General features: G+C 42.8%; 1 protein-coding gene across 10 annotated transcripts in view; it reads right to left on the reverse strand.

The window, feature by feature from the left end:
• The window catches only part of ERC1 (ELKS/RAB6-interacting/CAST family member 1), a 235,961-nt gene that overhangs the window by 27,654 nt on the left and 180,840 nt on the right, over positions 1–27,467 (reverse strand). For 5 of the 10 annotated variants that reach the window (XM_063447689.1, XM_063447687.1, XM_063447688.1 and 2 more), the window contains 3 exons: positions 23,016–23,163; positions 7,605–7,706; positions 4,627–4,691 (listed from right to left, as the gene is read on the reverse strand). In XM_063447689.1, the coding sequence (XP_063303759.1) occupies positions 4,665–4,691; positions 7,605–7,706; positions 23,016–23,163 (277 nt within the window). In that variant the 3' untranslated portion in view covers positions 4,627–4,664. The remainder of the gene's footprint in view (positions 1–4,626; positions 4,692–7,604; positions 7,707–23,015; positions 23,164–27,467) is intronic. The other 5 variants (XM_063447680.1, XM_063447684.1, XM_063447678.1 and 2 more) reach the window with 1 other exon arrangement.

Here is a 27,467-nt window from a genome sequence, read left to right on the forward strand (position 1 = left end):
CCAGAGGTTAACTGGAAATGAAAAATATATGTGTTTAAATACAATTGTCCCCTACTGACTACTAAATGACTTCTCTAGCAAAACAGGAATTAGAAATGTAGAAGGGTATTCCAGTAACAATAGGAACATTGTTTTACAGCTATTTAAATCATTCTACTACAAGGATCATTTGGGGAGAAACCAAGATATGGAACTCTGTTTAAAAGGAATAATTATTTTTAAGCATACTTGGGGAATAGCAGAGAGAATTCTGTATGAGGAACAGACAGTGTTTACTGCACACAGCTTGCAATTTGTTTTTCAGACAGAACATGGAGAATTAGAGGAGGATTTGTGAAGCCTTGTCTGATGAAACGAAGAAGTATTGAACACAAAGTCTATTTAACAGCAGGTTAATACTGTGTGAGTGGGAGGCTTGTTCCTTTATCACAGTGGGGTAAGACATGATTCGGGAAGGGCAAGTGCTAGGGACACTTCAGAGTTCACATATCCCCACAGATCTCTGTTATCATGCCAAGGGACACAAGAGTGTCCCAGATATGACCGTCAGATGTGCAGCCAGACAGCTCCGGACCCCAGAGAGTCAATCCAGCTATCCAGCCAGCACACACTGCAGGTGGTTCTGGAAACTGCCCTTCCCCAGCCCAAAACACAGGAATCTGGCTAGATTTGAGTTCTGCAATCCAGTTGCAAAGTTTGTGTCTGTGTTCGCTCCACAGTAATCCAAGATCTTTTCTCAACTGTAACATTACCATAGAAGATGTTCTCTCTGTGCTGGTGTACAAACAGTTAGCTATAGGCATTGTGTGTGTCATGCTGATGCCCAAGCATAAACAGTAAATGAACCTAGAAGCCCACATGAAGACATTGCTATATTAGAATGGTGCCTGCTTTGCAAACATACACATATCTATAACCCCTGCTAACACCATCACATACTCATAATGGACTGGGCTCATGTAAATTGTACTAACTGGGTTGGCAATGGGAGAGAGGGGCGGAAATAAATAAAAGGAAGAAGGTTGGTAGCCAGGCATAAAGGGGGTTCAGACAGCAGTGCAACATTATGGTTGACCAAGTCATTTTCAACTTTAATGGATTTACAAAATGCTCTATCTACTGAAGATTTTTAATAGGATTGCTACACTGGTGTGATAAACCACCCGGTCGCTATGAACTGGTGCAGGAGTCTCTACCACTACCATCCCCGAAAAGAGTCATTTTCACTGTATCAACCATTCCATTCTGAACCTCCCAGCTAGAGAACCTGAAATAGCCACTCTAAATCGCTCATGGACTTGCTCTTCCAGGTACCGGGAGCTACCAAGGAACTACGTGGAATTCTGATTCGGATCGCGTGAATACTGTGGTCTGGTCAAACTTCAAAGAGGTAGCTCTCAGCTCCAGGACCACTGAACCGGGCTCTATTTGGAAGGGAGAGCAGGGAGGTGACAAGGCACCAAAAATACTTTGCAACAGGATCGCAGAACTCAAATCTAGCCAGACTCCTGTGTTTTAGGTAGCTTCCCCCCACCGAGGAGAACTTCACAGGGATAGTAAATGTTATAGGATACTATGTGGGAAAGTTATGTTTTGAGGTAACAGTATTTTAGGCTCTCTGTCTGACCAATAAATAAATTATCTTGCTGTGAGTAAATTATGTCCCAGACATAGTCATGGCAATTGTGAAATGTATTGATATGATGACATGTTCTTGGGGGCAGTTGTTTAAAAAGCCTGTTTATCACCCATAAAGTGTCTGTTTACCCTGCATCAAGCCTCGGCTGGTGATTAATGGGAAGAGCTATAATCACTCGTGGAACTTTTATGGAAGGAAAAGCGAACCCCTGGTGGCGATAATCTGGCAACCGAGGAGATGTCCACAACAGCTCGAGAATAAAAAATACTGTACATATGTTTACTCTTATTACTAACTCACAAACAAAAGTGATGAATTTACTACCCATCTGATTCAAAGTTAACATTTGGAAACACAGTAAAACTGAAATGGGGTTAAGGGCCCGATGCTCCTCAAAGGTACACTTTAAGAGTCAGAGGGACGGTTTACTAGGACTCCATATTACACCACCCTCCATTGCATGATGTTGTGTCTGAAATCATCAGCCAAAATTTCCATGGTTAAAGCAGTTCTCTGTTGCACGGATACTAAATATTTAGCAGCCGAGCACAAGAACTATCTTTCAGGAATGTGCTGGGAGCCAACAGAGGACGGATTAACAAGGTCCTTAATCGGATGATAAGTACAAGGGGCATCACTTACACCGACACCCGCAACAGACCCTCAAGCATTTTGATAAGGGCGGCTAACATGGCAGGATGGGAGAAAACAAGCAGTTGTTGGAGATGTGGCGTTGAAGTGAAGGAAGGGTCACATACTCTGACAAGATGTGTCACCTTGTACAATGTGACTATCCAACGTTCGATAAAATGTCAACAAAACCAACCTTATAACAGCCTAACCACAAAATTGCTTTCTCAGAAAAATACATTTTTAAATCAGGCTGTAAATCAGGCTGTATTCATTCAACACTGAACTTATGCACACAGACAAATTGCACCATTTAAGTCCTGACGCACAAGCACTGCAGACCCTGTTGGGTTATACTAATGCTATAATATCCATTTGGTATTACAGTGATTGAATATAGTATCTCCAGCTGCTTTTGAGCCAAAAAGATAATGAGGCCCTGGGTTACCATCTCCGTAATTCCACCCAAATTCTCCTCCCTGAACTTTCCGCTATTTGACAAATAATTAATCGACAAAAGAGGTGAAGAAGGCCCTGCTCAAATTCTAGGATCGAGAAATCTATTTTACTTGGCAGGGAAAGTGTTAAAGCGGGCTGAGAGTTTTCCATTGCTTTGATCTATAAGCATCCAATTAAATCACAGAGGTCAGGTTGTCATGACCTTGTGTCTAGTACTTTATAAGCCTCTATCAATGAATTGCATTTGAATACAAGTGCTTTAGTATAAAGACTCCTTTTGCTAATTAGCTACGACACCAAGGGATTATTATTTCTATGTCTGATTCCCAGAATCCTTCGAGAACCCTGGCAAAGCTTGGAAAGGTGTGAGAAGATGCAGGGCTGAGCTAGAGTGTGGGAGAGCCTTTCTAATAGTGAGCCTTTTATAGCTACCCATTGTGATTTTGTCAGACAGGATGCATAGCTTGCCTATGGATCCAGGCGTGTGGAAGAACAAGCTTAGAAAAGGATGTAATGTGGACCTCAAGGACTTCTCTGGAAGTTAAAGCTTCTGGATACCCTTGAACAGAGATCTAGAAGCTGCTTAGACATTGGATTATTAAGGAGTATTTGATTAATGGCTAGATTGGTAAACAAAACATTACACAAAGTGGTATTTGATAAAATAAGGAAGAAACATGAATACAAGTTAGCATGAGTATATTCGACTTTGGATTAATAATTTTTCAAGGATGCAATAAAAGAAGCATCTTATAATAAATTATCTAATGAAACCAAAATTTTTATTATTTACTTCTCATTTCTATACTTGTATATATTTGTGCAAGATTCTCATAATCTGCAGCTTTTGTCTAGCTGTGTTACATTAACTCTTGTCATGGTGGAATTGAGAGAGACAAAAAAAATTGGAAAAGCAATATAATAGTAAACATTTACCCTCAAGCAGTCTGGCACATTTTGCCCAGTTTCCCAGCTGGCAGAGGGTTAAACAGAGTGTTTGATACAGATGACCCTGATCCACTCACTATGCTTGAATAAGCTGGAGCTATGCTGTGGACAAGAGGCTGGGAGGACATTCCCAGAGATTGGCTGAACATTCACAGGTGCCCAGGACCATGCATTCCTCTAATTACATGCTCTGCGAGTTCTCCCAACATCAACAACAAAAAAGCAGGATTAAATCCCGATTAACCCTTTCACCTTGGCTACAAGAGCTCAATGCTCTGCAGGAGTTGAGTTATAGGAACAAAGCCAGCTATAAAGATGTAATAACCCTGGCAGGGACCTGAAGAAGACCCCTGTATTTGTGGACATCACGTTGACGTTTTTTGTACCCAATAATACTTAAGAAATAGAAAAAGAAAAAAAAGGGGGGTAAAATCAGGCTTTCAGAGGGAAACAAAAACTTGAGCAGAAACAGATGCATATAAAACCAACCGAACAGATTTACTCAACAGTCAATGAAAATATTTGGATTTAAAACAGATTATAGAAATTACACAGAAATATATAAAATAAAAAAACATTACATATATCTTTAGGGAAAAAAGGGATTTGCATGTCCCAGGAAGATACTTAACCCCTTCAGAACCAATGCCACATCATGAGTGTCATGGCAAGGGCTAAGTGCAAACCTGGTTCTCAAGGGGTTAAACATTTAAATCTTTCTGAGCAAATCTTTAATATAAGCTAGGTGAATTATAGTTTTGCACAAATGTAGATGCAAAGGACATGAGAAATGAAGATGTAGGTGGGAGATGTAGAGCACCAGAAATGTATTTCCCAAAAGCTGGAAGAGTTAATGATATGTCACCATGCATACAGGGAAAGTGGAGAGCGAATGGCATGCAAGGGGCAGTGAGAAAAGTCCCCAATTGTTAACCAAGCAAGACTCTCACCGTTCTGAACAAAATGGCTGACCTAAGCATCTCATTGGCTATGCCCAAATACCCTCCTCATCATCCTATTGGTTGAGAGATGATGAGGGCAGAGGGACCGTCAGAGAGCAGCATGAGGAATGAAAAACATCTGGTTAGTATCAGGAGGAGAAACATACAAAACACATTAAAATATATATAAGCAGAAAGAAAAGTAGTAAACCCCCTACTCAAAAAATTCAATAAAGATGACCTAGTTTATTACGGGGATCCTATCAATGCTCTGACTTACCTGCCCTGTAGAAACCTAGAAGGAAAGGTTAAGAGTTTGCTTTGCTGCAGCATTTTATGGGGCACACTATACAAAATGGTGTCTGTGTATTAAGTAACAATACCCATCGTACTAATTAAGAGGTACAGGCTGGGGGTGCTTACATGTCTAGGGCAGTCTGGCTACCAGTTACCCAGCTTTAAGTAAAGCATCTTTTTGCGATCAATCTCTTATTGCCACAGGGTAAAAAAAAGCTTTCTGTAGTCAACAATATTGCATATAATAAACTGTAGCCAGAGCCAGGTAACATATATAATATATAAAACTGTGAATACTATGTATACTAGGACACAGCAGTGACATCCGCTATGCCTCTATATAAACTAAAGGAAAAGGATTTGTTTTGGAAATGCATATCAAAATGTTTTTACAGTAGTTTTTAACATTTGATATTGCATGGTTTCACTTGCAGATCTAGCTTCTATGTTTTGCTCATGGGTAGGAAACGGTTTACTCTCTCCAGCTGTTGTAGAACTATATTCCCATAAAGCTCTGCAAGTCACAGGCTAGCAAACTATAATGGGAAATTAAGTTCAACGACAGCTGGGATACTGTTTAATTACATCTCCATATACTGTAAAATACTGTATTTAGCGGACACGTTGCCTTCCAGGCTAAACCAAACCTTGAGTAACATTAGGATAACCTGTCTTACAAAGATACATGAAATGCTCTTGTAGTTTGGCGAGTGACAGAGTGCAGTTAATTAATACTGTGATTAAAAGAGGACAGTTTCTTAAGGGGGCAGACTAAGCTCAGTAATTATTGGACGAATTAGGGGTTATGGTGCCAATCGTTCACCGGATAAGAGCCAAACCGTTTGTCACCCACGTGTCCAAGGTCTGGTTAGTAATAGCTAAAGCTGTTCTCCTATATCTGCATTAGATATATCAATTTTGTCTATATTTGGAAGGAATTAATTGGCTAAGAATGTAAGCAGACAATCACAGTAAAATAATTATGTCCAAACAAGTGCAGAATTGAGAACAGTAATGTCAAACTAGGAACTTCTTTTGCACCACAACACTATGCTGTAGTGATTATGGTGTTGATGATAACCCTTTCGTGCTGCAATTGATATGAGCAATATAAAAAGCCTGTGGTTGGTAGTGGGCAGCTCCTTAAAGGAACACTACAAACATGTATTCCTAACTTTAGAATGTGAGTGACCTATTTAGATTGCCCATCCACCCACAGAAGTAAGCAAATAAGAAGATTAATTTGCCTATTTACCCTGATACTATGGTCTCACCCTGGCAACAACTTCTCCCCTGACTCATTACTAGTGGGCTAGTGTGCATGCTCAGGAATCACTGCACTAATCAGCATCTCTTCATAGAGATGCATTAGCTCTATGCAGGGTACACTGCTGAGACTGCAGAGCTGAGCGGATTAAAGTGCTTACGGTGTTCCTTTAATGCTGATGCTGGCAAACAGCAATTCCTTAAAGGGTTACAACAACCCTTTGGGAGGGGGGCTTTTCTGTGTAAATTACCCTAATGGGTACTATGAATAAAACATTCTGGGCTACTAATGTCAGGCTTTCTGGGGGTGCAAATGCAAATAATTTAAACGGAAACACTGCACATCCAGACTCCTACTACCACGACCACTTCAAATCACTGAAGTGATCATGGCTGTAGTAACCATTTGATCAGGATAATGACAGTGAGCAGTTTCTTACTGCTGTGATTGACATAAGGTAGTTCCACAATCCTGTGATAAATAGTGGAGTTCCATAATGCTGTGATAGCTAGTTTGCAGTTTTAAGCAGCATCATGGATTGCAGAACCATGGGGTGACTAGTTGGACCTAATTATTTTTCTTTCAAAATGTATGCCTTCCAGTCAATCTTACACTATACTTTTTCAAAAGAATTATATGTCAATGATTTATTTTCTTTAATTCCAGATTATCCTTATTAATATGTAAGGCATATCTGTAAAGAGCGAGAGAGAAAGAAAAATGAAGGGATCCCACTTAAGACTTGGCATAGAGACACAAGAAGGAAATGACATGGCCCTGAGGGGTAGGTTAGTTGCATAATATATTTCAAAGGAATTGTCAGATCAGAACACTTCTGAAGGCACAAAAGGATACAATCCCACTCAAAACTATTGTGATGCATTAATTCATGATCCTGGGGAGCCTGCTTTACAAATTATAATGTAAATTTACCCAAAATCAGTAATCCACGTAGAACAGGATGCATAGGTGAATCTACAGACACAACCAGTCTGAGAAGGCACTTGTCCAAAGGTGTTATTTTTTTCTGTGTGCCACCTGGATGCAAGTGGGTGTTGGGCTAGGACTGCATAATGTGAAATGTAGTCTACAAATGCTCTCATGTTCATTAAGTAATGACCACTACTCTAGTGTAAGAGACAGTAGAATTTGCTGCAAAAGACTCGAGAATGGTATCAGCATATCTGTAGAAATAGGATTGCATTTTGATGCTCTGCTGCAAACTATGCATTTTCCTGAAACTATAGTCAGTTTTATACACACATTGCCTTATTGCTCTAAGACCTTTCTATTTCTAACATAAATTTAAACAATCGACACATGAGGCTATCTGCTTTGGTATGAAAATGGGTCTATTTTGTGATTTGTCAATATTACAAATTTGCAACTCTGAAGTGGTTCAGCTGTTCAGTCTGTTTCTTACCTGATCTGGGGAGGGCCTGTGGTTAGTTTGGTTGGAGTGGGCAGAAGACTTCAGATGGTCTCCTTCGTAGTTATCTGCCATGAGTTTCATCCTGTTTTGCGTCTGCAGGGGGAAAGGTAAATTTGAATACTATGCGCCAGTTCTGCAAAGAGTTTTCGGACATTGAGGAAGCAATATAATTAAGGAAAAAATAAAAATATTATTCAATAAGCTGCATAAAATAGTTTTTCAACATTTAAAACCACTGCTATGTCCCATTACTTGGCCATAACCAATTCTGGGAACATCATTGTTTTATTGGCTTGACCAATTCATATTTTTCTATAGTGGTGGAAAAGAGGCCCATGCCAAAAAATAAACAAATAAAGCAGGCAGAATTCAAGTGTGCTGTGACTGTATGCATAGAGATTGAGAGTGGCTGTAGTGAAATGTCAGACTTACATCTGGAGATTAATGCAATCCCTATCTGGTATTGCAACATTGGCAAATCTGGAAGCCTCAATGGCAGATCTGTTGATTTTACAGGTACACAGCACTCCTCTGATCTCAACATGCTAGATAAAACTAACGAGGTCAGTATTACCAAAGCATGGTGAAAAACAACACAATGCCTTTTTTTTAAACCGTTTGAAAACCAAACATTTATGGAGGAGATCGTTAACATGAATTTAAAAGACCAGTGGTTCATAAATCCTGGGTCTGGACCTACAACGGGTTCAGTGTGCAGATTCAGGAAACCTCCCTGACTCTAGGCAGAGTTTAATAGAGGTGTTTCGTCAAAATTATTGGATTATATATTATTTTACAATTGTTTTGGTTTACTGAGCCAATTCGGCAATCCAAAAGCTTTTACCAAGCTAGATTCATAATTTGGGTGCATGTGAAAAATACAAGATTTGATCATAAGTCACAATGACATTTGGCAGCCAGGTTGGCTCCGTAATACCACACAAATGCTTTATATGCTGAGCTCATTGCAGGACAGGAAATGTTTTAAGAATGTTTAAGCGACAGGAGAGAAGCCCAGCCCCAAAATAAACAACAACCTGTGTTTCTTCAACACCATAGTATAATGTGCATACCAAAATATTTTCAGTAATCAAAAGAACAATTATGTTTTCTTGGGGTTTCATCTTGTAAATGCTTAAATATTGCTATGTCTCTAATCCCCAAGTGCAGTCATACTGGACGCAGCTGCCGGAAAAGGGTTAATCCCATTCCCTCACGGCACCCGAGCTTGGATCCTGCCGCCAACTCCTCTGCAGTAAGTGTAGAGGGGTCATCCAGCCAAAACAAGTACAGGGGGTTAAACAGCTGAGTACATACACAGCACATCAGAGCAAGAATGTGCACAGATGTGCCGGACACTTGTCCCCAGCTGAGTCTGATGCTGACACAGCATTGTGACACTCCGGGGGCAGGAGTAAATATTGTTTCATTTCTAAGCTATTCAAACTTGAGCTTGAGGCTGTGCTAATTTGAGGTCAGGTTTTTTTTCAAGGTTAATATGAAAAAAATAAAATTAAATGTCTTGTTCCTCTAAAACGTGGATATATCGGTCCTATTTCTGCCAGTATATTTACAACTAGCATTTGCTAAAATCCCCGGTCAAGAAATACTGTCCTTTAGGATAGGACTAACCAACAATTCAGATAGAAGAGATTTCAGACCATATGACCTACAGCAGTGTTTCTCAAGCTTTTGCGAAGAAGTACCACTGCAGGTGTAAAATAAATTCCTAAGTACCCCTGCCTCAAGAAAGTAATTTCTATCGATTTAAATTCCAAATGAAACATGTAGACAGTGATATATTTAAGTTAATCCCATACTGGAGAACAAGCCTGATTAACCCCAAAGTGACCAGACAGCTTTTCAATTTTCTTACCAGCTACGTCCGCATTCTTTAACGGCAGTCTTTTGTCGGACGTACCTAGTACGTCCATGGTCGGGAAGGGGTTAAAGGTAGTATAGAATATTTTTAAAATAAATATAACATATGTGGCTGTGTGTGCACAGGCTGTATATAGCGTGCTGCCTTGATGTTGTGTATGTTTAAGCGGTCTCTGTGTATTGTGTGTGCTCGATCTCTCACTCTCACCAACCCTTAAAGGAACACTATAGGGTCAGGAACACAAACATGTTTTCCTGATCCTGTAGTTTTAAAACCACCATACAGCCTCGCTGCCCCCCCACTAGATATATCAAAATCTTACTTTTATTCCAGTCTGTTGCTTCTGGGTCTGTCCCTGATCTGCCTGCTTGGCTGACATCATCAGAAGAAATTCTCTCAACCAATAACAATGCTTTCCCATAGAAAGGCATTGCATTGGCCAAGTCTGCAAAGGACGCAGATCAGGGGCAGCGCCAGCACAAGCCAAATACAGCCCTGGGCCAATCAGCATCTCCTCATATTGATGCAATCAATCAATGCATCTCTAGGAGGGAAATTCAGTGTCTCCATGCAGAGGGGGGAGACACTGAATGGCAGTGCTGCCCCAAAACGAAACTCTAGTAGCCATCTGAGGAGCAGCCAGTGGATGTATCCATAGGCTGTAATGTAAACACTGCATTTTCTTTAAAAAAGACAGTGCTTACGGCAAAAAGCCTGAAGGGAATGATTCTACTCACCAGAACAAATATAAGAAGCTGTAGTTGTTCTGGTGACTATAGTGTCCCTTTAAGCCAAACTAGGCTACAATACATGAAGCACATGCCTCGGACTGTGACCTCTAATTTTACTCCTTGACGTTTTGGAACTTACCGAGTTCGAGTTCATGCAGAGAGTCTACAATGCGCTCTGACTCTCACTGCAGGTTCAGAATGTGATGCAAGGGCTGGAAGTATGGAAGTCACACTCCCTGTCCCAAATAGTGTTCTCTTTCTAGAAGCCCTGCTGCTTGCATCCCAGTGTACCCCCTGCCTTTGGTGGAAGTATCCCCCAAAATAGGTTGAGAATACAGGATCTACAGCATCTGGCTGAGGCCTTGGGAATGGTTCAATGCAAACTAATACTCAATGTTATGGCATATGTTAAAGGAACCCTTTAGTGTTAGGAATACGAAATGTATTCCTACGGCTATTGTGTCCAGCTACCTATTTATATTACTGCCAAGCCCCCTCCCCCCGTGTGAAGTTTTAGTTCCCTTCAATCCATTTTTAGTAAGAAAGAAATGGGAGGCTAGTGCATGTGCAGCAAACTGCTATTCTGTGCCAATCAAATGCAGCATTGGATTAAGACCAGAGTCTAAGTCCATTCACACAGAGGAAGTGTGTCAGGAAGACAGCCACAAGAGCTGTGCAAACTCTGCAATCATGACACTGCCGTACCAACTAAATGACAATGTTTTAGATTGTATGGTTAAACTAAATGGCCACTGCATTCAGACCACTTCATTGAGATAAAGGGGTCTGGAAGCATTCTGTAGTCATTTAAACAACATTCCAAAACCTAAAGCACTTTTGCCTTTGGTCACTGCACTTTTTCCAACATGAAAAAAAATAATTAATAAAATAAATAGTTTTTAACAGAATTTGTCACGTTTATAAATAAACCTTGTTACACCCTCTAGCTGTCAGACAACTGGTCCTGTCACTTCCTGGTTGCTTAGCTCACTAGACCTAAACTCACGAGGCAGACAAATGACCAGAGCTTCTGCATTGCAAAGACTTCTCAATGAGCCGCATTGGAAAGTCTGTGATTGGACAGCCTCAGACAGTCTGTGCTGGGGAAAAAGTGGAGGGCTTGTAAAGGTGACAGAAAAGAGCAGCTTTTGTAAGTCTTTTTCGGTTATAGCTGCAATGGAAAATGCATAATACAATGTTTTCATTTTTAAATTGGGGAGGGGTTGTCCTTTAATAGCAAAAGGGGCATAGCATGGTTCTTAACTGTCCCTCACAGAGAATGGTGAAACGGACCCAAATACAGATTTACCATGAGAATTGCTTTGACAGTGTTCCTAAAAAGAAATCACTTTTTGCCAGAAATTTGTCAATATTCCTATAAGAAACCCTCATCGCTCTGTTCCACCGCAAGTCCTGCTTTTGCCTTTCATACTTGTGTTATGTAAGGGCCGGTAATCCAGCCTTATTCCTCCAACCTAAACACAGCATATTCTGCCTTTTCAAGTCTATTTCCAGAAGTTGTAGATTAAGTATCTGTTACTGGAAGGCAAATGCTCGTGGTGGTAGATGAATGCTCCATGGAGACTGTTGGCTAGAGCACTCTAAATGCTGGTGAAACCAGAGCCTAGTTGCTCATTTGAAGACGGCAGAGGATATGGAATGTAAATTCACCTCAGAAAGCTTTTGAGTAGACAACTCTCGCAAAACAGCAGATTAATAATCCAGTAGTGGCCAGAAAAATACAATTCACATCTCACACATGGTGTTCCAGAGAAACAGATAGCTCATTTCAAGGCACCATTACATAGGCCAAGTAGCATTCCTTACTGAATGAGGACATGATCCCTACAATAAACATGCTGCCCATGAGCTGTTGACGAACGATAACTCCCACTGACCTTAAAATACTACACTGTAGTTGGCTGACCGGGGTTAAGAATTTCAGAAATATAAAAAAAAAAAAAAAAATGGAAATATATTTATAGAATTTTTCAACATTTTGTTATGGGAAAAAATGATAGCACAGACATGCAGGTCCCATTGTTCTCAGGTATCAGCGTTCATACTGGGAGATGGTGTTCACGTACATATACTGTGGTGACTCGCAGTCACGATTTAGTACGGTTAGTATTCACATGTTGGACTCGCAGGTCCTATATCTTTTAGAGGCAAGCAGATAGTAACCTCCAGTACCCTATGAATACAGCATTTATGGCTCCCCAGTTTTGGTGAGTGTTTTAGGTCAGCTTCATTTGCTGCTTACCCTACCTTGGGTTGCTAGACCCTGTTGCTGTGGGGAGTCCCCGCTCTGGTCGCCGTTTTGCCCGTGTACCAGTACAGGAAGGTTTCTGGGACCCGAAGAAGAGTACTGTAGTGTAAATCAAAAGACAGGTGGGGTGGGTGGAGAGAAAGTGCTGAGGGGAAGGAAAGGTGTGGGAGGTAAGGCGTTAGTCTGTGGTTTTCATGTTCGTCAGGTGAAGTTGCTTAGCCTAATTGAGATGTGAAGTCTCTCGCTGCAGTGGATAGGATCCAGTGGGACCAAATCTGTGTTGGCATTAGCTGCCCCCATGTGGAGCTCCTCTATTGCCCTGAGTTCCTCCATTTGGGTGAACCATGTCAGGAGTGGGGGAGTAATCACCTGTTTCCAATAGTGGGGAAGGTCCTGTTTGGCTATGTTCAGAACTCTAATGGACATGGATTTCTTGTACTGGGACCTGGGGTTGGTCGTGTGGTACAGGAGCATTGCCGCTGGTTCAAGTGGTGGTGCGTCAGAGAATTTTCCCAACATATTATGCATGCCCACCCAGAATGGTCTTATTTTTTCACAGCACCACCAGAGGTGTAGTGTGGTGCCTACCCCTGTGCCGCATCTCCAGCAGAGGTCAGAGTGAGTTGGATCTATCGCATGCAGTAGGGCCAGTGTGTTAAACCAATCACTCAACAATTTAAATGCCGTCTCCTGTGTCCTTGTCAGTAAAAGTCCTTCCCAGGGCAGCTTCCCATTTACCCATAAAAGCGGGTTACTCTGTTGGGGTCTCCCTCTGCAACATTGAGATCCCATGGGGCTGGGTGCATACAGCACTCCTTTAAATGTGGTCAGTTGTCTGGTGAGCGCTCGCCCTTTGGGGAGGGCGTCAATGAAGTTCGTCAACTGTTTATATTTGAAAGTCTGTAGAAAGGTGGGGGCATCACCCCCGAGGAGTTCGTCAAGCTATTAACAACCCTCTTGGGTGTGAACATGGTGGAATCTGGGGTTGGCATGGCAGATTATGTCCCTAAAGGCATTCGGGTCCAGTCTGGGTGGGAAGTAGTCATTGTGCGTTAAGGGTAGCAGAGGTGATGGGTATTGTGTCAGTCCATATGTCTTGAATGCTCTCAGCCACACACGTAGAGTGTGTTGTGTGAATGTGGAGCAGCCCTCTGCTGAAGTGCCACAGCAAAACAGAGGCAGGTCTACCTGCCTCCGAGTCTTCTGCCACCTTCCACAGTTTGTGGACGTTGAGAAATAAAAAAATTGAAAACGCACTTCCTTGCATTCCCTCTATTAATTTACTTTTGCACACATGAATTCTATGTACTTGCCAGGTAACACGTTTAAGAATATAGAAATTATGTGGTCAAGCATACGGTGGGGAGCAGTGGAAATTTTATGGAGAAGCTGGAGAATGGTTTCCAACACAGGGCAGCTTTCTCGTCCATCTGTGCTTCCATTCTGCTTGATGTAATATGGCAATCAAAGGAATGCAATGTCATGTCACAAAAGCTTTGAATGCAAAAGTATGCACTGAAAGGGACACAAGTCACCAGAACCACTACAGCTTAATGCTAATGCATCATCAGTAGAATCTGTTCAACCCTTGGGGCCAGGGAGGGGTTGGCTCAACCCTTGGGGCCAGGGAGGGGTTGGCTCAACCCTTGGGGCCAGGGAGGGGTTGGCTCAACCCTTGGGGCCAGGGAGGGGTTGGCTCAACCCTTGGGGCCAGGGAGGGGTTGGCTCAACCCTTGGGGCCAGGGAGGGGTTGGCTCAACCCTTGGGGCCAGGGAGGGGTTGGCTCAACCCTTGGGGCCAGGGAGGGGTTGGCTCAACCCTTGGGGCCAGGGAGGGGTTGGCTCAACCCTTGGGGCCAGGGAGGGGTTGGCTCAACCCTTGGGGCCAGGGAGGGGTTGGCTCAACCCTTGGGGCCAGGGAGGGGTTGGCTCAACCCTTGGGGCCAGGGAGGGGTTGGCTCAACCCTTGGGGCCAGGGAGGGGTTGGCTCAACCCTTGGGGCCAGGGAGGGGTTGGCTCAACCCTTGGGGCCAGGGAGGGGTTGGCTCAACCCTTGGGGCCAGGGAGGGGTTGGCTCAACCCTTGGGGCCAGGGAGGGGTTGGCTCAACCCTTGGGGCCAGGGAGGGGTTGGCTCAACCCTTGGGGCCAGGGAGGGGTTGGCTCAACCCTTGGGGCCAGGGAGGGGTTGGCTCAACCCTTGGGGCCAGGGAGGGGTTGGCTCAACCCTTGGGGCCAGGGAGGGGTTGGCTCAACCCTTGGGGCCAGGGAGGGGTTGGCTCAACCCTTGGGGCCAGGGAGGGGTTGGCTCAACCCTTGGGGCCAGGGAGGGGTTGGCTCAACCCTTGGGGCCAGGGAGGGGTTGGCTCAACCCTTGGGGCCAGGGAGGGGTTGGCTCAACCCTTGGGGCCAGGGAGGGGTTGGCTCAACCCTTGGGGCCAGGGAGGGGTTGGCTCAACCCTTGGGGCCAGGGAGGGGTTGGCTCAACCCTTGGGGCCAGGGAGGGGTTGGCTCAACCCTTGGGGCCAGGGAGGGGTTGGCTCAACCCTTGGGGCCAGGGAGGGGTTGGCTCAACCCTTGGGGCCAGGGAGGGGTTGGCTCAACCCTTGGGGCCAGGGAGGGGTTGGCTCAACCCTTGGGGCCAGGGAGGGGTTGGCTCAACCCTTGGGGCCAGGGAGGGGTTGGCTCAACCCTTGGGGCCAGGGAGGGGTTGGCTCAACCCTTGGGGCCAGGGAGGGGTTGGCTCAACCCTTGGGGCCAGGGAGGGGTTGGCTCAACCCTTGGGGCCAGGCAGGGTTGGCTCAACCCTTGGGGCCAGGCAGGGTTGACTCAACCCATTGTTTTGCTATGGCAAAGCATTAGATTGGCAGAGCTTGTCAAATTTGAGGAGCTCAGTGAAGGAGACAGAACGATGCCTGGCCAGTTGCGCGAGGCCTCCGTGGTACTGGAAAGAAGGGGAGTAGATAGTTTTTATTTATTTTTTTTAACTGGAGGCAAGGGGGGCCTAGGAACTAAAATTAGCTATTACAACTATAGTGTCGGGAATAGAGGTTTGTATTCGTGACACTATAGTGTTCCTTTTATGAGATAAGGCATGAGAGCTATGTATTGCCATTTCTTCAAAGGATTAAAAACCACACTCAAAACCTTAATTACAGAATTAAAAGTGGATTGTGGCAAAACTTTTCTACTGCCCAGATCAGAAGTATTGCAGTTGATATCCATGTTACAGGTTAGCCCATGACACATCTTTTTCTCTGTTTACATCCTTCCTTGGATTTGTTTTAAAAAGATGTGTCTGAATGACCCTTGAAGTACATAGATTATTCTCAGAAAGAAGATGCTCATCTCTTCTTGGTTGACCAGAAAAATCCACAGAATGGAGTCAAAGGACAGGACAACCCTGACAGGCTTCGCAACAGAAAGCAAGAAGGCTTCTTCGGAGTGGTTGTGAGAAGCAGCAGGCAACTGGGAGATGGACAGTGTTTGGGGAGGTCTGGCACAGATAGAAAACCGATCCCACATGTTTATCACTCTAAAGTGAGAAAGAAAAATAAGGAACATCTGGACCAGCAACTATGAGGAATTCTAGACTACTTTCAGACCAGAACTATGTTCCCAGGCAATAGACCCCATTTCTGAGAAGAATGTTTGGTGCTCTACACAAGTTTGGGTTTTCCATTTGGCATTAAAGGCGTTTGTCAACGGGTGTCTTAAATTTAGAACTAAACATTTTAATTATTTTTATTTTTTTAACTGATGTGGTTAGCAATTCTGGTTAGCAAATTCACAAGGCACTATTAATGTCATTTCATTTTTATTAGACAGTCATGGTTACTGAAGGTGGATCTGTCATTCAGAAGACGTGAATTTCAAAGTGAACTTCAGGCAGGGCCGTTGCAAGGATTTTTGCCGCTCTAGGCAAAAGTAAAGTTTGCCGCCCCCCCTCCCCCCATGTGACATCACAATGTCCCACCCATATGATCTGCCATGTTAACTAACGCCAGTGCTGCAGTGCCGCCGTGTTTACATTAAAAGGCCTGCAGGGACAGGATATAGACACCAGAACCACTACATTAAGCTGCAGTGGTTCTGGGGACTATAGTGTTTCTTTAATGTGAGGTAAATTAGAGATTAGTGCCCCGAATCATATACTAAATTGCCTACTTACAACCAGATGAGGATGATGATGGGCTCTAGCTGCAGTCTGGCACCACTGGTCTGGTGTAGAACAGGATCTCTGGAGGCTGTTTGTAACTGTGGTCACAAAAATCAATGTTCTGGGAGAACGGGAAGCAACTCGCTTTTTTGGGGGCCCTTTACACAGCTCAGGGTCCACCTTCATGTTCCACCAATGAGTTTGTTCACAGGGGGTGGGGTGTGTAGGGGATGTCCTGATATGTGTGTAAGGAATGCATTGTGTGAATCTGTGTTTGTATGTGTAAGGGGTGCATTGAGTGTGTGTGTAAGGATTGCATGATTGTGTGTGTGTGTGTGTGATGGATGTCAATCTCCCCCCTCCCTCCTCCCCACTCTCTTTCTCCCCCCTCCCTCCTCCCCACTCTCTTTCTCCCCCCACCTCTATTGTAGCGTGGCCGAGCTCTGTATGGTCCGCGGGTACAGGGAGCTTTTGTCTCCTCATGTTGCGCCCGGGCGGTGCGCCCTCATGGATGCACCAGCCCGGGCAAAGCTGCAGCTGCCTGAGGCTCTCTACATAGCGCTTGGGCGGCTGCAGCATGAGGGGGGCCGGCGCTCCTGGCAGCGCCCCTTCCCAAGGGGCGCCCTAAGCGGCTGCCTAGTCCGCCTAACAGGTAGCGCCGGCCCTGACTTCAGGTAAGTATAATATGTATTATACAGTCATAAAGGCATGTCAGGATGGCGTGGTTTAGCGCTTAAGAGTTTTTGAAGCTCCTATAGCTCGGGCGATACGGAGCTAAAAATAATCGGCCTACAGAGAAAATTTCCCTCGAAACCTGCATTATGTCTCAGAGACATAGGTCCTAGACCGCAAAAGTGGATCGAGACTCGTTCTTCCTTGCTAAAGCGTTGGCCTTGAAAGCCCGCAGAGGCCTTAAATCCTCCCAAGATGGAGACGAGTTATGGTCCAGGGAGAGCTCTCCCTCACCTCCTGCCTCTCCAGGCTAGATTACAATGATCAACATGAGGCTCTATACAGAATAACATCTCATGCAAAATTCAGACACTGGCTGATAAACTAGGAAATAAATGCAAGATGTGGGCCTAAGAACTGCTCACATGGAACAGAAAATGGATGAATTCGCTACTGCTCACAACAGTCTGGCGGACAAACTACAGGCGCTAGATGAAATCATTGCGACACAAAAATTTAAACTAGCAGATCTGGAGGACAGGACTTGAAGAAACAACCTGGGCATCCACGGTATATATCAGAAACGGTATCAAATTCAGATCTGCAATCCTACCTCCTGGACATGTTTCAGGCAATCACGGCAGCAATACACCCTGACCAGCTTCTTGTGCACACAGGCTCAGAAGACCCAAGCATCTACCTTCATCAACCGCAAGGGATCATTTCTTTCATGTGAAAGAACGAATAGCAAAAGCCTGCAGGAACTCTGACATGCCAGAGCCATAACAAAATATCAAGAACTTTGCTGACATCTCAGCCGCAATCCTACAATTATTATCCCTTTAGCCTTTTTTTGTGTGGCATGCTGTTTATCTTTTAAATTCAAATTAAAGATTTGGCAAATGAGATGACAATCTAGTTCCGTTTGAACACAGCCAGGATTAAATCAGGAGAAATAGAAATATTGTTTCACTTCTCTCCTCTGTAAACTTTCTTCTATGCTGACTGCCAGGTGCAAAGGACAGAGCTTATAACAATGATTGTCAGGGAGCCAAGGTGGAAGTGCCTGGTTGAAGGGTAAAACATTTTTTATTTTTCACACCTCATAAATACAGATTTGTTAAATACAGGTGATAAGTAAACATAATATTACAAATCCTGTGCAGTGAACGTTCCTCTTTAAGTGAAATTTATACATGTGCATGAAAAACACAAGTTTGGAGTCTCAAGTATCTTATATATAAAACCAATATAAAGCAAACAGCATATCTTTGTGCAACCCCTGAGACTGCATCCATTTGTCCATAGATTTTCGTAAAATCATTAGGGTTTAAGATCAAGCCATAAGATTTTGTTTATGCTGATGCCAATAGGAAAACTCAGGGCATGTAGGCTCAATTAGAACGGAGATGTCATAACGGTATATGTCTTTATCTACCCATATACGGCAAGGGTAAAACAACGTTTTATTATTGAATATACATTTACTTGTATCACACTTTATCAATTTTTTTGGTGTAGGGGAGAGGTATCCCTACAAGATGTTTTAGAGCTGCTGTTGAAGTTTTATAAGCGCTGATTTAAAGGGAAACGCCAGTGCCAGAAAAACGATCTGTTTTTCTGGCACTGGAGGGCCCCTCTCCCTCCCACCCCCCAATCCCCGGTTACTGAAGGGGTTAAAATCCCTTCAGTGACTTACCTGGGACAGCGGCGATGTCCCTCGCCGCTGTCTCCGCCTCCGCGACGCTCCTCCTTGTGATTACGTCGGCCGGTGGGCGAGACTAATCTCGCCCACCGGCTGATGAGACCTAATGCGCATGCGCGGAAATGCTACGCATGCGCATTACGTCTCCCCATAGGAAAGCATTGAAAAATCATTTCAATGCTTTCCTATGGGGTTTAGAGCGACGCTGGAGGTCCTCACAAAGCGTGAGGACGTCCAGCGACGCTCTAGCACAGGAAACCTGTGCTAGAAACTAGGAAGTGACCTCTAGTGGCTGTCTAGTAGACAGCCACTAGAGGAGGAGTTAACCCTGCAATGTAATTATTGCAGTTTATGAAAAACTGCAATAATTACACTTGCAGGGTTAAGGGTAGTCGGAGTTGGCACCCAGACCACTCCAATGAGCAGAAGTGGTCTGGGTGCCTGGAGTGTCCCTTTAATGTCACACTCCCTATCTAGAGTGGGTCTGTTAATTTTTTTGGCAATTAGAATGGAGAATGGATGAGAGAAAACAGAAGGTATATGAAGGCACTGGAGATACAGACACAAAGTTATCAAGTATAACACTAATACGGAGGTCCAAAAATAAGCTGCAAATTTTGGTATCTCTGTGGCTAAAAGGGCATACTAAACACCCAAACTAAGCTTACTGTAGGGGTTTTAGAGCAAGGAATCTTTGGCTGCTGCTTACTCACAAAACTGTTTGAGGAAAAATTGAGCTCTCTCTATACCAATGTATGTTGTGACCGAAAGCAAGGAATTGTGCTGGAGGGAATCTATATACCTCCCCAGATTTTGCAAGGTTCCTACTTTGTGTAATTAGCCCCAGGGAAATGTGTTATGTTATAATGAATGTTGCACTTTAAATATGTGTATATTTGGGCCCTGGGGTGGAGCACTTGGAGAGTAGGGTGGGCCAGTGCTCCACTCCACATTTTGGAAGTTGCTTGTAACCTACAGGTGAGAAGTCCAGTTCCAGAGTTTGAATCCTAATTTAACTCACCTGAAAAGGATTGCCAATTACCAGTGCTATTAAGTACTCCCCTGCCAAGGAAGGAGGGAGATTGTTTTGGTTTCTGTGAGTGAGCTGAAAACCCTGAAACAGTAAGGTTGTTTATGTTTATGTTGAGAAATGGACAAGCCATCCAACCCAGTTAGCTGATTATTTTGTTTAGTTAGTGCTCAGAAGAGCAAGGATTTTGTTTTATATATTTTCTTACCGTTTATACCTTACTGTGCATTTATTTTGGAACCACAATAAAAGAGCAAGTCCTTTTACCTCATCCAGCGTGTGAAGTGTCTCTAAAGCCTGAAAAGACTGTGTGTAACACCCCAATCCCAGGACAAGGTACCAAGGGAAAGGAGTACTTTTGTCACAATGTGCATTACAATATGACAAGTGCAAATTATATTTTAAAGGTAACCAAACACAAACAGATGTTATTTGTTGATCTGCTCAATCACAAGAATGTAATATAAAGGAAAGATTGTGTCTAGAACAAGAATAAATCCACAAAGTAAGGAAATAAAAAATAAATCCATAGCATTTGGAATGGTGAAAAAACTCTATTACCTCATAAGTCAATTAAAGAGACACTCCAGGCACCCAACCCAGACCACTTCTGCCCATTGGAGTGCTCTGAGTGCCAACTCACACTACCCTTAACCCTGCAAGTGTAATTATTGCAGTTTTTTTATAAACTGCAATAATTACCTTGCAGGGTTAAGTCCTTCTCTAGTGGCTGTCTATCAGACAGCCACTAGAGGGACTTCCGTGTTCTTAGAACACAAAAAGTGTTTTAAACGACGCTGGACGTCCTCACGCTACGCATCAGCGTCGCCGGAATCCCCATAGGAAACCACTGAATAATGCTTTCCTGTGGGGAGGTCTAATGCGCGCGCGGGCATTATGTCTCTCCCACCGACTGACATTGGTGGGGGAGGGACATGGGCGGAGCCTGACAGCACCAAGGGACATCGACGCTGGATTCAGGTTTTAACCCCTTCAGCAACATGGTATGGGGAGTTGGAGGGAGAGGGGCACTGCAGGGTCCTGCAGTGCCAGGAAAACTGATAAGTTTTAATGGCACAGGAGAGTCCCTTTAAGGAAAAGTCTTGCACTACCACTGCTTCACAGTACTTCAATATCGGTGGGTCCTACACTAATTCCAAACGTTGGAGACAAATTAAATAGTGCTATATAAACAAAAGTGTATTCAATTAATCTATTGTAAGAGCATTGGGAGTATATGGAATATAAAATTAATGTGATAAAATCAGTTAAAAATAGTGTCAAAACTAAACAAAGTGTTCGTATTCTGATGAATATATTCCCAATACAAATTATATATGTGCTAAATGAAGTTTATAATAAAAGTGACATTCCACGTTTGGAACTAGTGTAGGACCCACCGATATTAGGGTACTGTGAAGTAGTGGTGGGCTTAACACAACAGGGCCATTGGTGGAACTGAATCCCCATGTTAGTTTTCTTAGGCGATTTTAAGTAGCCGGATAAGATCTATAAGTGTATTTTTATGTGTGCGCTGTAAATTAATTTGTATTACAATATATATATATATATATATATATATATATATATATATATTTGTGTCATACAGAAATAAATCTCAAGGTATCTCAGACAGAGAGAAATACTTCTCCAAGAGAGGAAGGACTAAGAACCCAGGGTGAAATAACCCAGAAGTAACTGGTAGGATTTCCATCTGATCTCATCCTCAAGTCTGCATAGTGTCACAGAACACTGTGTCCACACATACACACACACCCTTTTCTTAGGCTGCAGGCTAGACTCCCCAACTAAAACTATTCCCAGGAATAAAATGCCTGGCAGGACACATCAAGACTGTAACTTATAATCTGTAGTAACTGTCAACTAGCATTATGGAGAGGACAGGACAGGGCAGGACAGACTGTGCCAGGAAAGGGTTAGTAAATGAGATGAGATGCAGAGATGACTGCTAACTTTTCCTAATGTCAGCTCAGGAGTTTACACAACAAGTTCAGGCACTCTAGCACTAGATGGGTGGATAAAGACCAAGGTTACTGTTGTGAACAATTACAGGGCCCTTCTTAAAATTGAAGAGTGTCCAAAGTGGACTAGTCTTGTGAGTTTGTTAAATGTGCAAGAGTGCGTATTCGGTTGTTACAGCAGGATCTGCCAAAAATGGGGTACTCTGTAAATAGTGGCAGGCTTACACAACGTATGATCATATACTATAACTAAATCCCTGTTATTTTTACCCAAGTTAGGGGTTTATAAAAAAAAAGTAGTTTTAGAGCTAAATTGAATTTGTAAAAGAAACTGAAATAGGGCAATGTTTCAGAAGCATTTACCTACAAATTTATCCATGGTGGAAATAAACTTGTTCCAAAAATATGTTATATTAATATGAAGTATACACAATGTCTTATATAAAAAATTGCATTTTTTAATTTTTGTGTCAGGGCATTTATTGCATTGTATGTGAATGCTTGATATATTTAGAAGTTTCTTTTTCCTAAGAGAAATGGTGCAGAATTTACATGTTCATGCCCACACATACCTACGACAATGGACAGAGTGAGTTGAGCACCGCTGTTGCGGGGTATATTCACACATTTCTACTTGCTTGATGAAATTAAATTATACGAATAATGTGACAGGAACGAATAATAATGGTCAAGTGTATCTGTAATAACATGTTTCCTGTTGGAGTACTAATGTGTAATGCACAATACTCATTTGCTTTATTTTTTTTTATTTATTTTTTTTAACGGTAGATTTTACAAGCAATACAAATGAGCAGAGTGGAAAATCAGACAGACAGATCCTTATTAAAAATCACTAAAAAGGCACTAACATTAACTATCACCACAATAAGCAGATAAGCAGACAGAGTCGTAGTAGTAGTTGGAAAAAAAAATGAGGTGCGCCACAAATGCTAATGATGTCAATAGACCACTCACCTGCTGTTTGAGCTGTTGCACCAGCCTGTCTTTTTCTCTCTTCAGTGATGCTACTTCATCTTGCGTTTTCTTCTTCTTAGAGGACGAAAGTTCCAGCAGAGCTATGTTTGCATCTTTCTCGCTAATGGCGGCCAAAAGGGCTTCCTGCCTGTGAGGGGGAAAAAAAACAAACAAAAAAACAGAACAAGGGAGGGTAAGTAATGAGTGTGGCCAGAGAACACTACAACTTCACCCGCAAAAACGAACCACATTCCCAGAGATGCAGTGCCTGGACATAAATGGACCATTGAAGAGGAGAAACAGCCCCTCTCCCACCCACAAAAAACTACAAACTGCCAAATAGCACAGTGATTGCCAACTTTGGTACCTCAAACATTGTACACTACATTTCCCATTATATTCAGCCAAATTATAAGCATAAGGGGTGCTAAAGTAACATTTTACTGAGCTAGCTGCAATAGTTTGGCCATCTTCACCTATGGCACAGCCACCCTTATTGCCATCTTGTGTTCTTTACCTAGACTGTAAGCGTATTTATCTGACAGGTTTTGGTATGGTATTTATTAGGTTTAACTTATTGGAGATATACATATATTTGTTTATTTAGTATGTGTTTGTGTGCTACACTTAACATTTTATTTACAGGTAAGATCCTTGACCAAATGGCTTGAAAGGTTTTGAGTAGAAAATGGCTTGTTGTAGACACGATCCACCCATTGTACAATGCTGCAGAATATGTTGGCACTTGCCAGTATTCCAGATGCAAACACATAATGGGTAATGCAGTTCACCAACATCTGGGTGACAAGTAAACCATTACTGCAATAAATACTGTGTGTGGTCTGGGGGGTTGCTACAAAATAAGCCAACCCAAAGAACACAACACATTAGATTAATGTTAACACCCCTCTCCTTACACAGGCTGACAATGACAAGGGTTTTGGAGTCTCACCCCCCTCCCACAAACCCATGGGAAGAAAACCCCATGGATGGGCAGTGAGAGACAACCTGGGATGAAGTGCTCAGGGGCAGACAGGCTGCATATCAAGTGTCTAAAAATAAGGACCAAGTGCTTGAAAATAAACTATGTTAAGTGGGAGTCTGACCTCTGCTAGGAGAGTGTTAACAGGCACTAGGGTCTGGATGCTGTCAAATCCCCACTGTCTGTTAAGGTTACATATACTGATTTGGGCTAACACACACAAATAACACAATATCCACTTATATCAACATAGAACACTGAACAATAAACGGTGAGGTTTTGATTAGAGCACAAGAATCCAAGATCCCAAGTCGCATACAGTACCAGCTGTCACAATCCAACAGAACATCCTACATACCAAGTGCGTATACCTTATTAATTATCTGTAAAATACACTGCATATATATCTCATGCAAAAATAAACATTATATATAGAGTGCTAGCACACGTTATGGTATCTATACTCTTTTTGCAGCAGTATGTCTAGTCATATATCCCTCTGTCTGTAAATCAATGTATGTCCTTTTATGCTTAGTTTATAAAGCATTCCGGATAAGAGAGTTGTATAAAAAAAATCTATAGTAATCTATAAATTATGTCATATTTCCTTGCAAAAAAAACAAAAAAAAAAGAAGCTTATTTCAATTTGAGTCACATTGTTTTTCAATTTGTGAAGGAAAAAAGTTACTAAATTTTACCGGCAGTTTGGACACTAAGTGGCATTATATCGGACCCCACACAAACCTGGCCGCTAAATCGTAATGACTGCTGGTTAATCCTGCAGTCTGCTCAGAGAATTACTGAGTCCAGCAAGTAATCCCTGTTCTGTGTCATAACACAGCTGTTTACCACCACCCCACTTAATTTATTGTGGTGGCGTTAGTTCGGAGCCCCCTGCCCCACATGCCTACCAAACAGACAGTTGCAGAATAAGCAAATGCAGAACCCTCAAATAATGGAATAAGTCAGTTTAAACCAACTAATTTATAAACCAACCATCAGTTCAAATAGAAATTATAATCAGTGTTGTTGCTCTTCAATTGAGGTGGAGCTCTGTAATACACCCAGACCCACATTAGTGCAAGTCTTCTTACTGTGTAATTCTGATACATACCAAACATTTTCAGTCTTATTTTTCTTTGTTTTCTTTTGTTAGCATGGTTTTAAGTGCTGTAAAATACAACTAAAGTATTAAGCAGACTGATGATAAACTGCATATTCAAAACTTCCAACTGTCCCTATTTTGAGCCCAAATCCTTTTGTCCCGCTTTTCTTTTCTAGGAACTCCATATTGTTGATTTGTTGGAGTGTTTAACAGAGCTACACAGCAATAATACTCAAGGTCTTGTTCTAAACTACATTTTAGTTGCATACCTTTTTATTAGCAAGTCATCTAAAATTTCTTGTAACACTCCTGCCTTTGCCCACACCCCCCTAATATTAAAGTGTCCCTCTTTGCCCATCTGAAATGTTGGGATATATGCACATATATAACACATGTATATATACTGCTAAATAACTGAGGACCTTGGAAGCTTACACACTAGTGGGAAGTGTGGTAACATGGATGGAAGAATACCTAAGGTGGAATTTAGATGGCAGATTCATACATTTATCTTCAGGAATCTGTATGGGCGATTGTTGGGAGATAGATGTATACGTTTCTCTAACTAGATGAATATTAGACTGAATTTCCAAGTTGTAGATTTTAGAAGAGTGGTAAAAAATGAAGGAAGGTGCAGTGCATGATAGGTTATGGTGATGGGACAAACCCCCCCCCCCCCAAAAAAAAAATGTATCACCAAGGAAGAATCCATATATTATTATTGGTATTTATGTAGCGCCAACTAATTCCGCAGCACTTTACAATATTATGAAAAAAGGGGAAATTTACAATACATGAAACAATTACACAGTGACACAGGAACAATAGGTAGATGAGGGCCCTGCTGAAACGAGCTTACAGTCTAGAGGAGGTGGGGTACAAATACATAACAGGGTAGCAAGGGTGACAGCCACCAAACAAGGTGGAAAAGTAGCAGAGCTGGAGGTGAGCGTGAAGTATGGCTCTTTAGGAGAGCAAGAGACAGGTATGGATAAGTATAGATAAGTTACTCTAGGAGTCCATACAAATTTCTGAACAGATGTGTTTTGAGGGACTTCTAGAACGATTGAAGACTAGGGGAGAGTCTTCTGGAGGTAGGAAGGCTGTTCTAAAGGAAAGGAGCCGCCCACGAGAAGTCCTACAATTGCGAGATATCAGTAAGGGTTACGAGCAGCAGACAGGAGAAGGTCACCGGCAGAGCGGAGAGACCGAGAAGTGGCATATCTATGAATCCATGAAGAAATGTAAGAGGGGCTAGAATTGGTTAGAGCTTTATAGGTAAGGGTTAGTATTTTCAATTGACACAGGATACAGGAAGCCAGTGTAAGGATCAACAGAGGGGCGAGGTATGGGAGGAGCAAGGGGTGAGTAAGATCAGCCTGGCGGCAGCATTCATTGCTGATTGTAGCGGGGCAGTTAAGCTTCTGGGGAGACAAACTAGGAGAGAATTACAGTTTCTGATACCGAGTGATTATCGGAGCATGACCATGTTCCTTGGCAGTATCTTGCTTGAGAAAGGTGCGGATGTGGGCGATGTTTTTAAAGGGACTCTCCAGTGTCAGGAAGACAACCCCCTTTTCCTGGCACTGCAGGATCCTGCAGTGCTCTCCTCCCTCTCACCCCCCATCCCATGTTGCAGAAGGGGTTAAAACCCCTTCAGCTACTTACCTGAATCCAGCACCGATGTTTCTCGGCACTGTGTCAGCAATGGCTGCCCACACGCATTAGACCTCCCCATAGGAAAGCATTATTCAATGCTTTCCTGTGGGGATTCCGGCAACGTCCAGCGTCATTTAAAACACTTTTCGTGTTCTAAGAAGCTGGAAGTCCCTCTAGTGGCTGTCTATCTGGACTTAACCTTGCAAGGCAATTATTGCAGTATATAAAAAGTGCAATAATTACACTTGCAGAAGTGGTCTGGGTGCCTGGAGTGTCCCTTTAAGATGCAATTGACAGGTTTTTAGCAACATTCTGGATATGAGGCATAAAGGTGAGGCCATAATCAAAGACAAAGCCAAGACAATGAGCTTGCAAGGACAGACTGATGCAAGTACCATCAACTTGCAGGGAAAGCGAAGGAGGAGAATCAACATTATGAGGGGGTAAAAATAAGAAGCTCCGTTTTAGAGAGATTGAGTTTCAGAAAGAGGGAGGACATCCAATGAGAGTATGAAGAAGGGCAAGCAGTAACACGTAAGACCGTGGGGGAGAGATGACGGATGGAGAGATATATCTGGGTGTCGTCGGCAGACAGATGGTAGCGAAATCCAAAATGAATTTGCCAAGAGAGGCAGTATAAAGAGAGAACAGAAGGTGACCAAGAACAGATCCTTGGTGTCATTGTAAAAGTAGGCACTGAACGAAC

Source organism: Pelobates fuscus, chromosome 3 (genome assembly GCF_036172605.1).
Source record: "Pelobates fuscus isolate aPelFus1 chromosome 3, aPelFus1.pri, whole genome shotgun sequence".
Taxonomy (NCBI): Eukaryota; Metazoa; Chordata; class Amphibia; order Anura; family Pelobatidae; genus Pelobates; species Pelobates fuscus.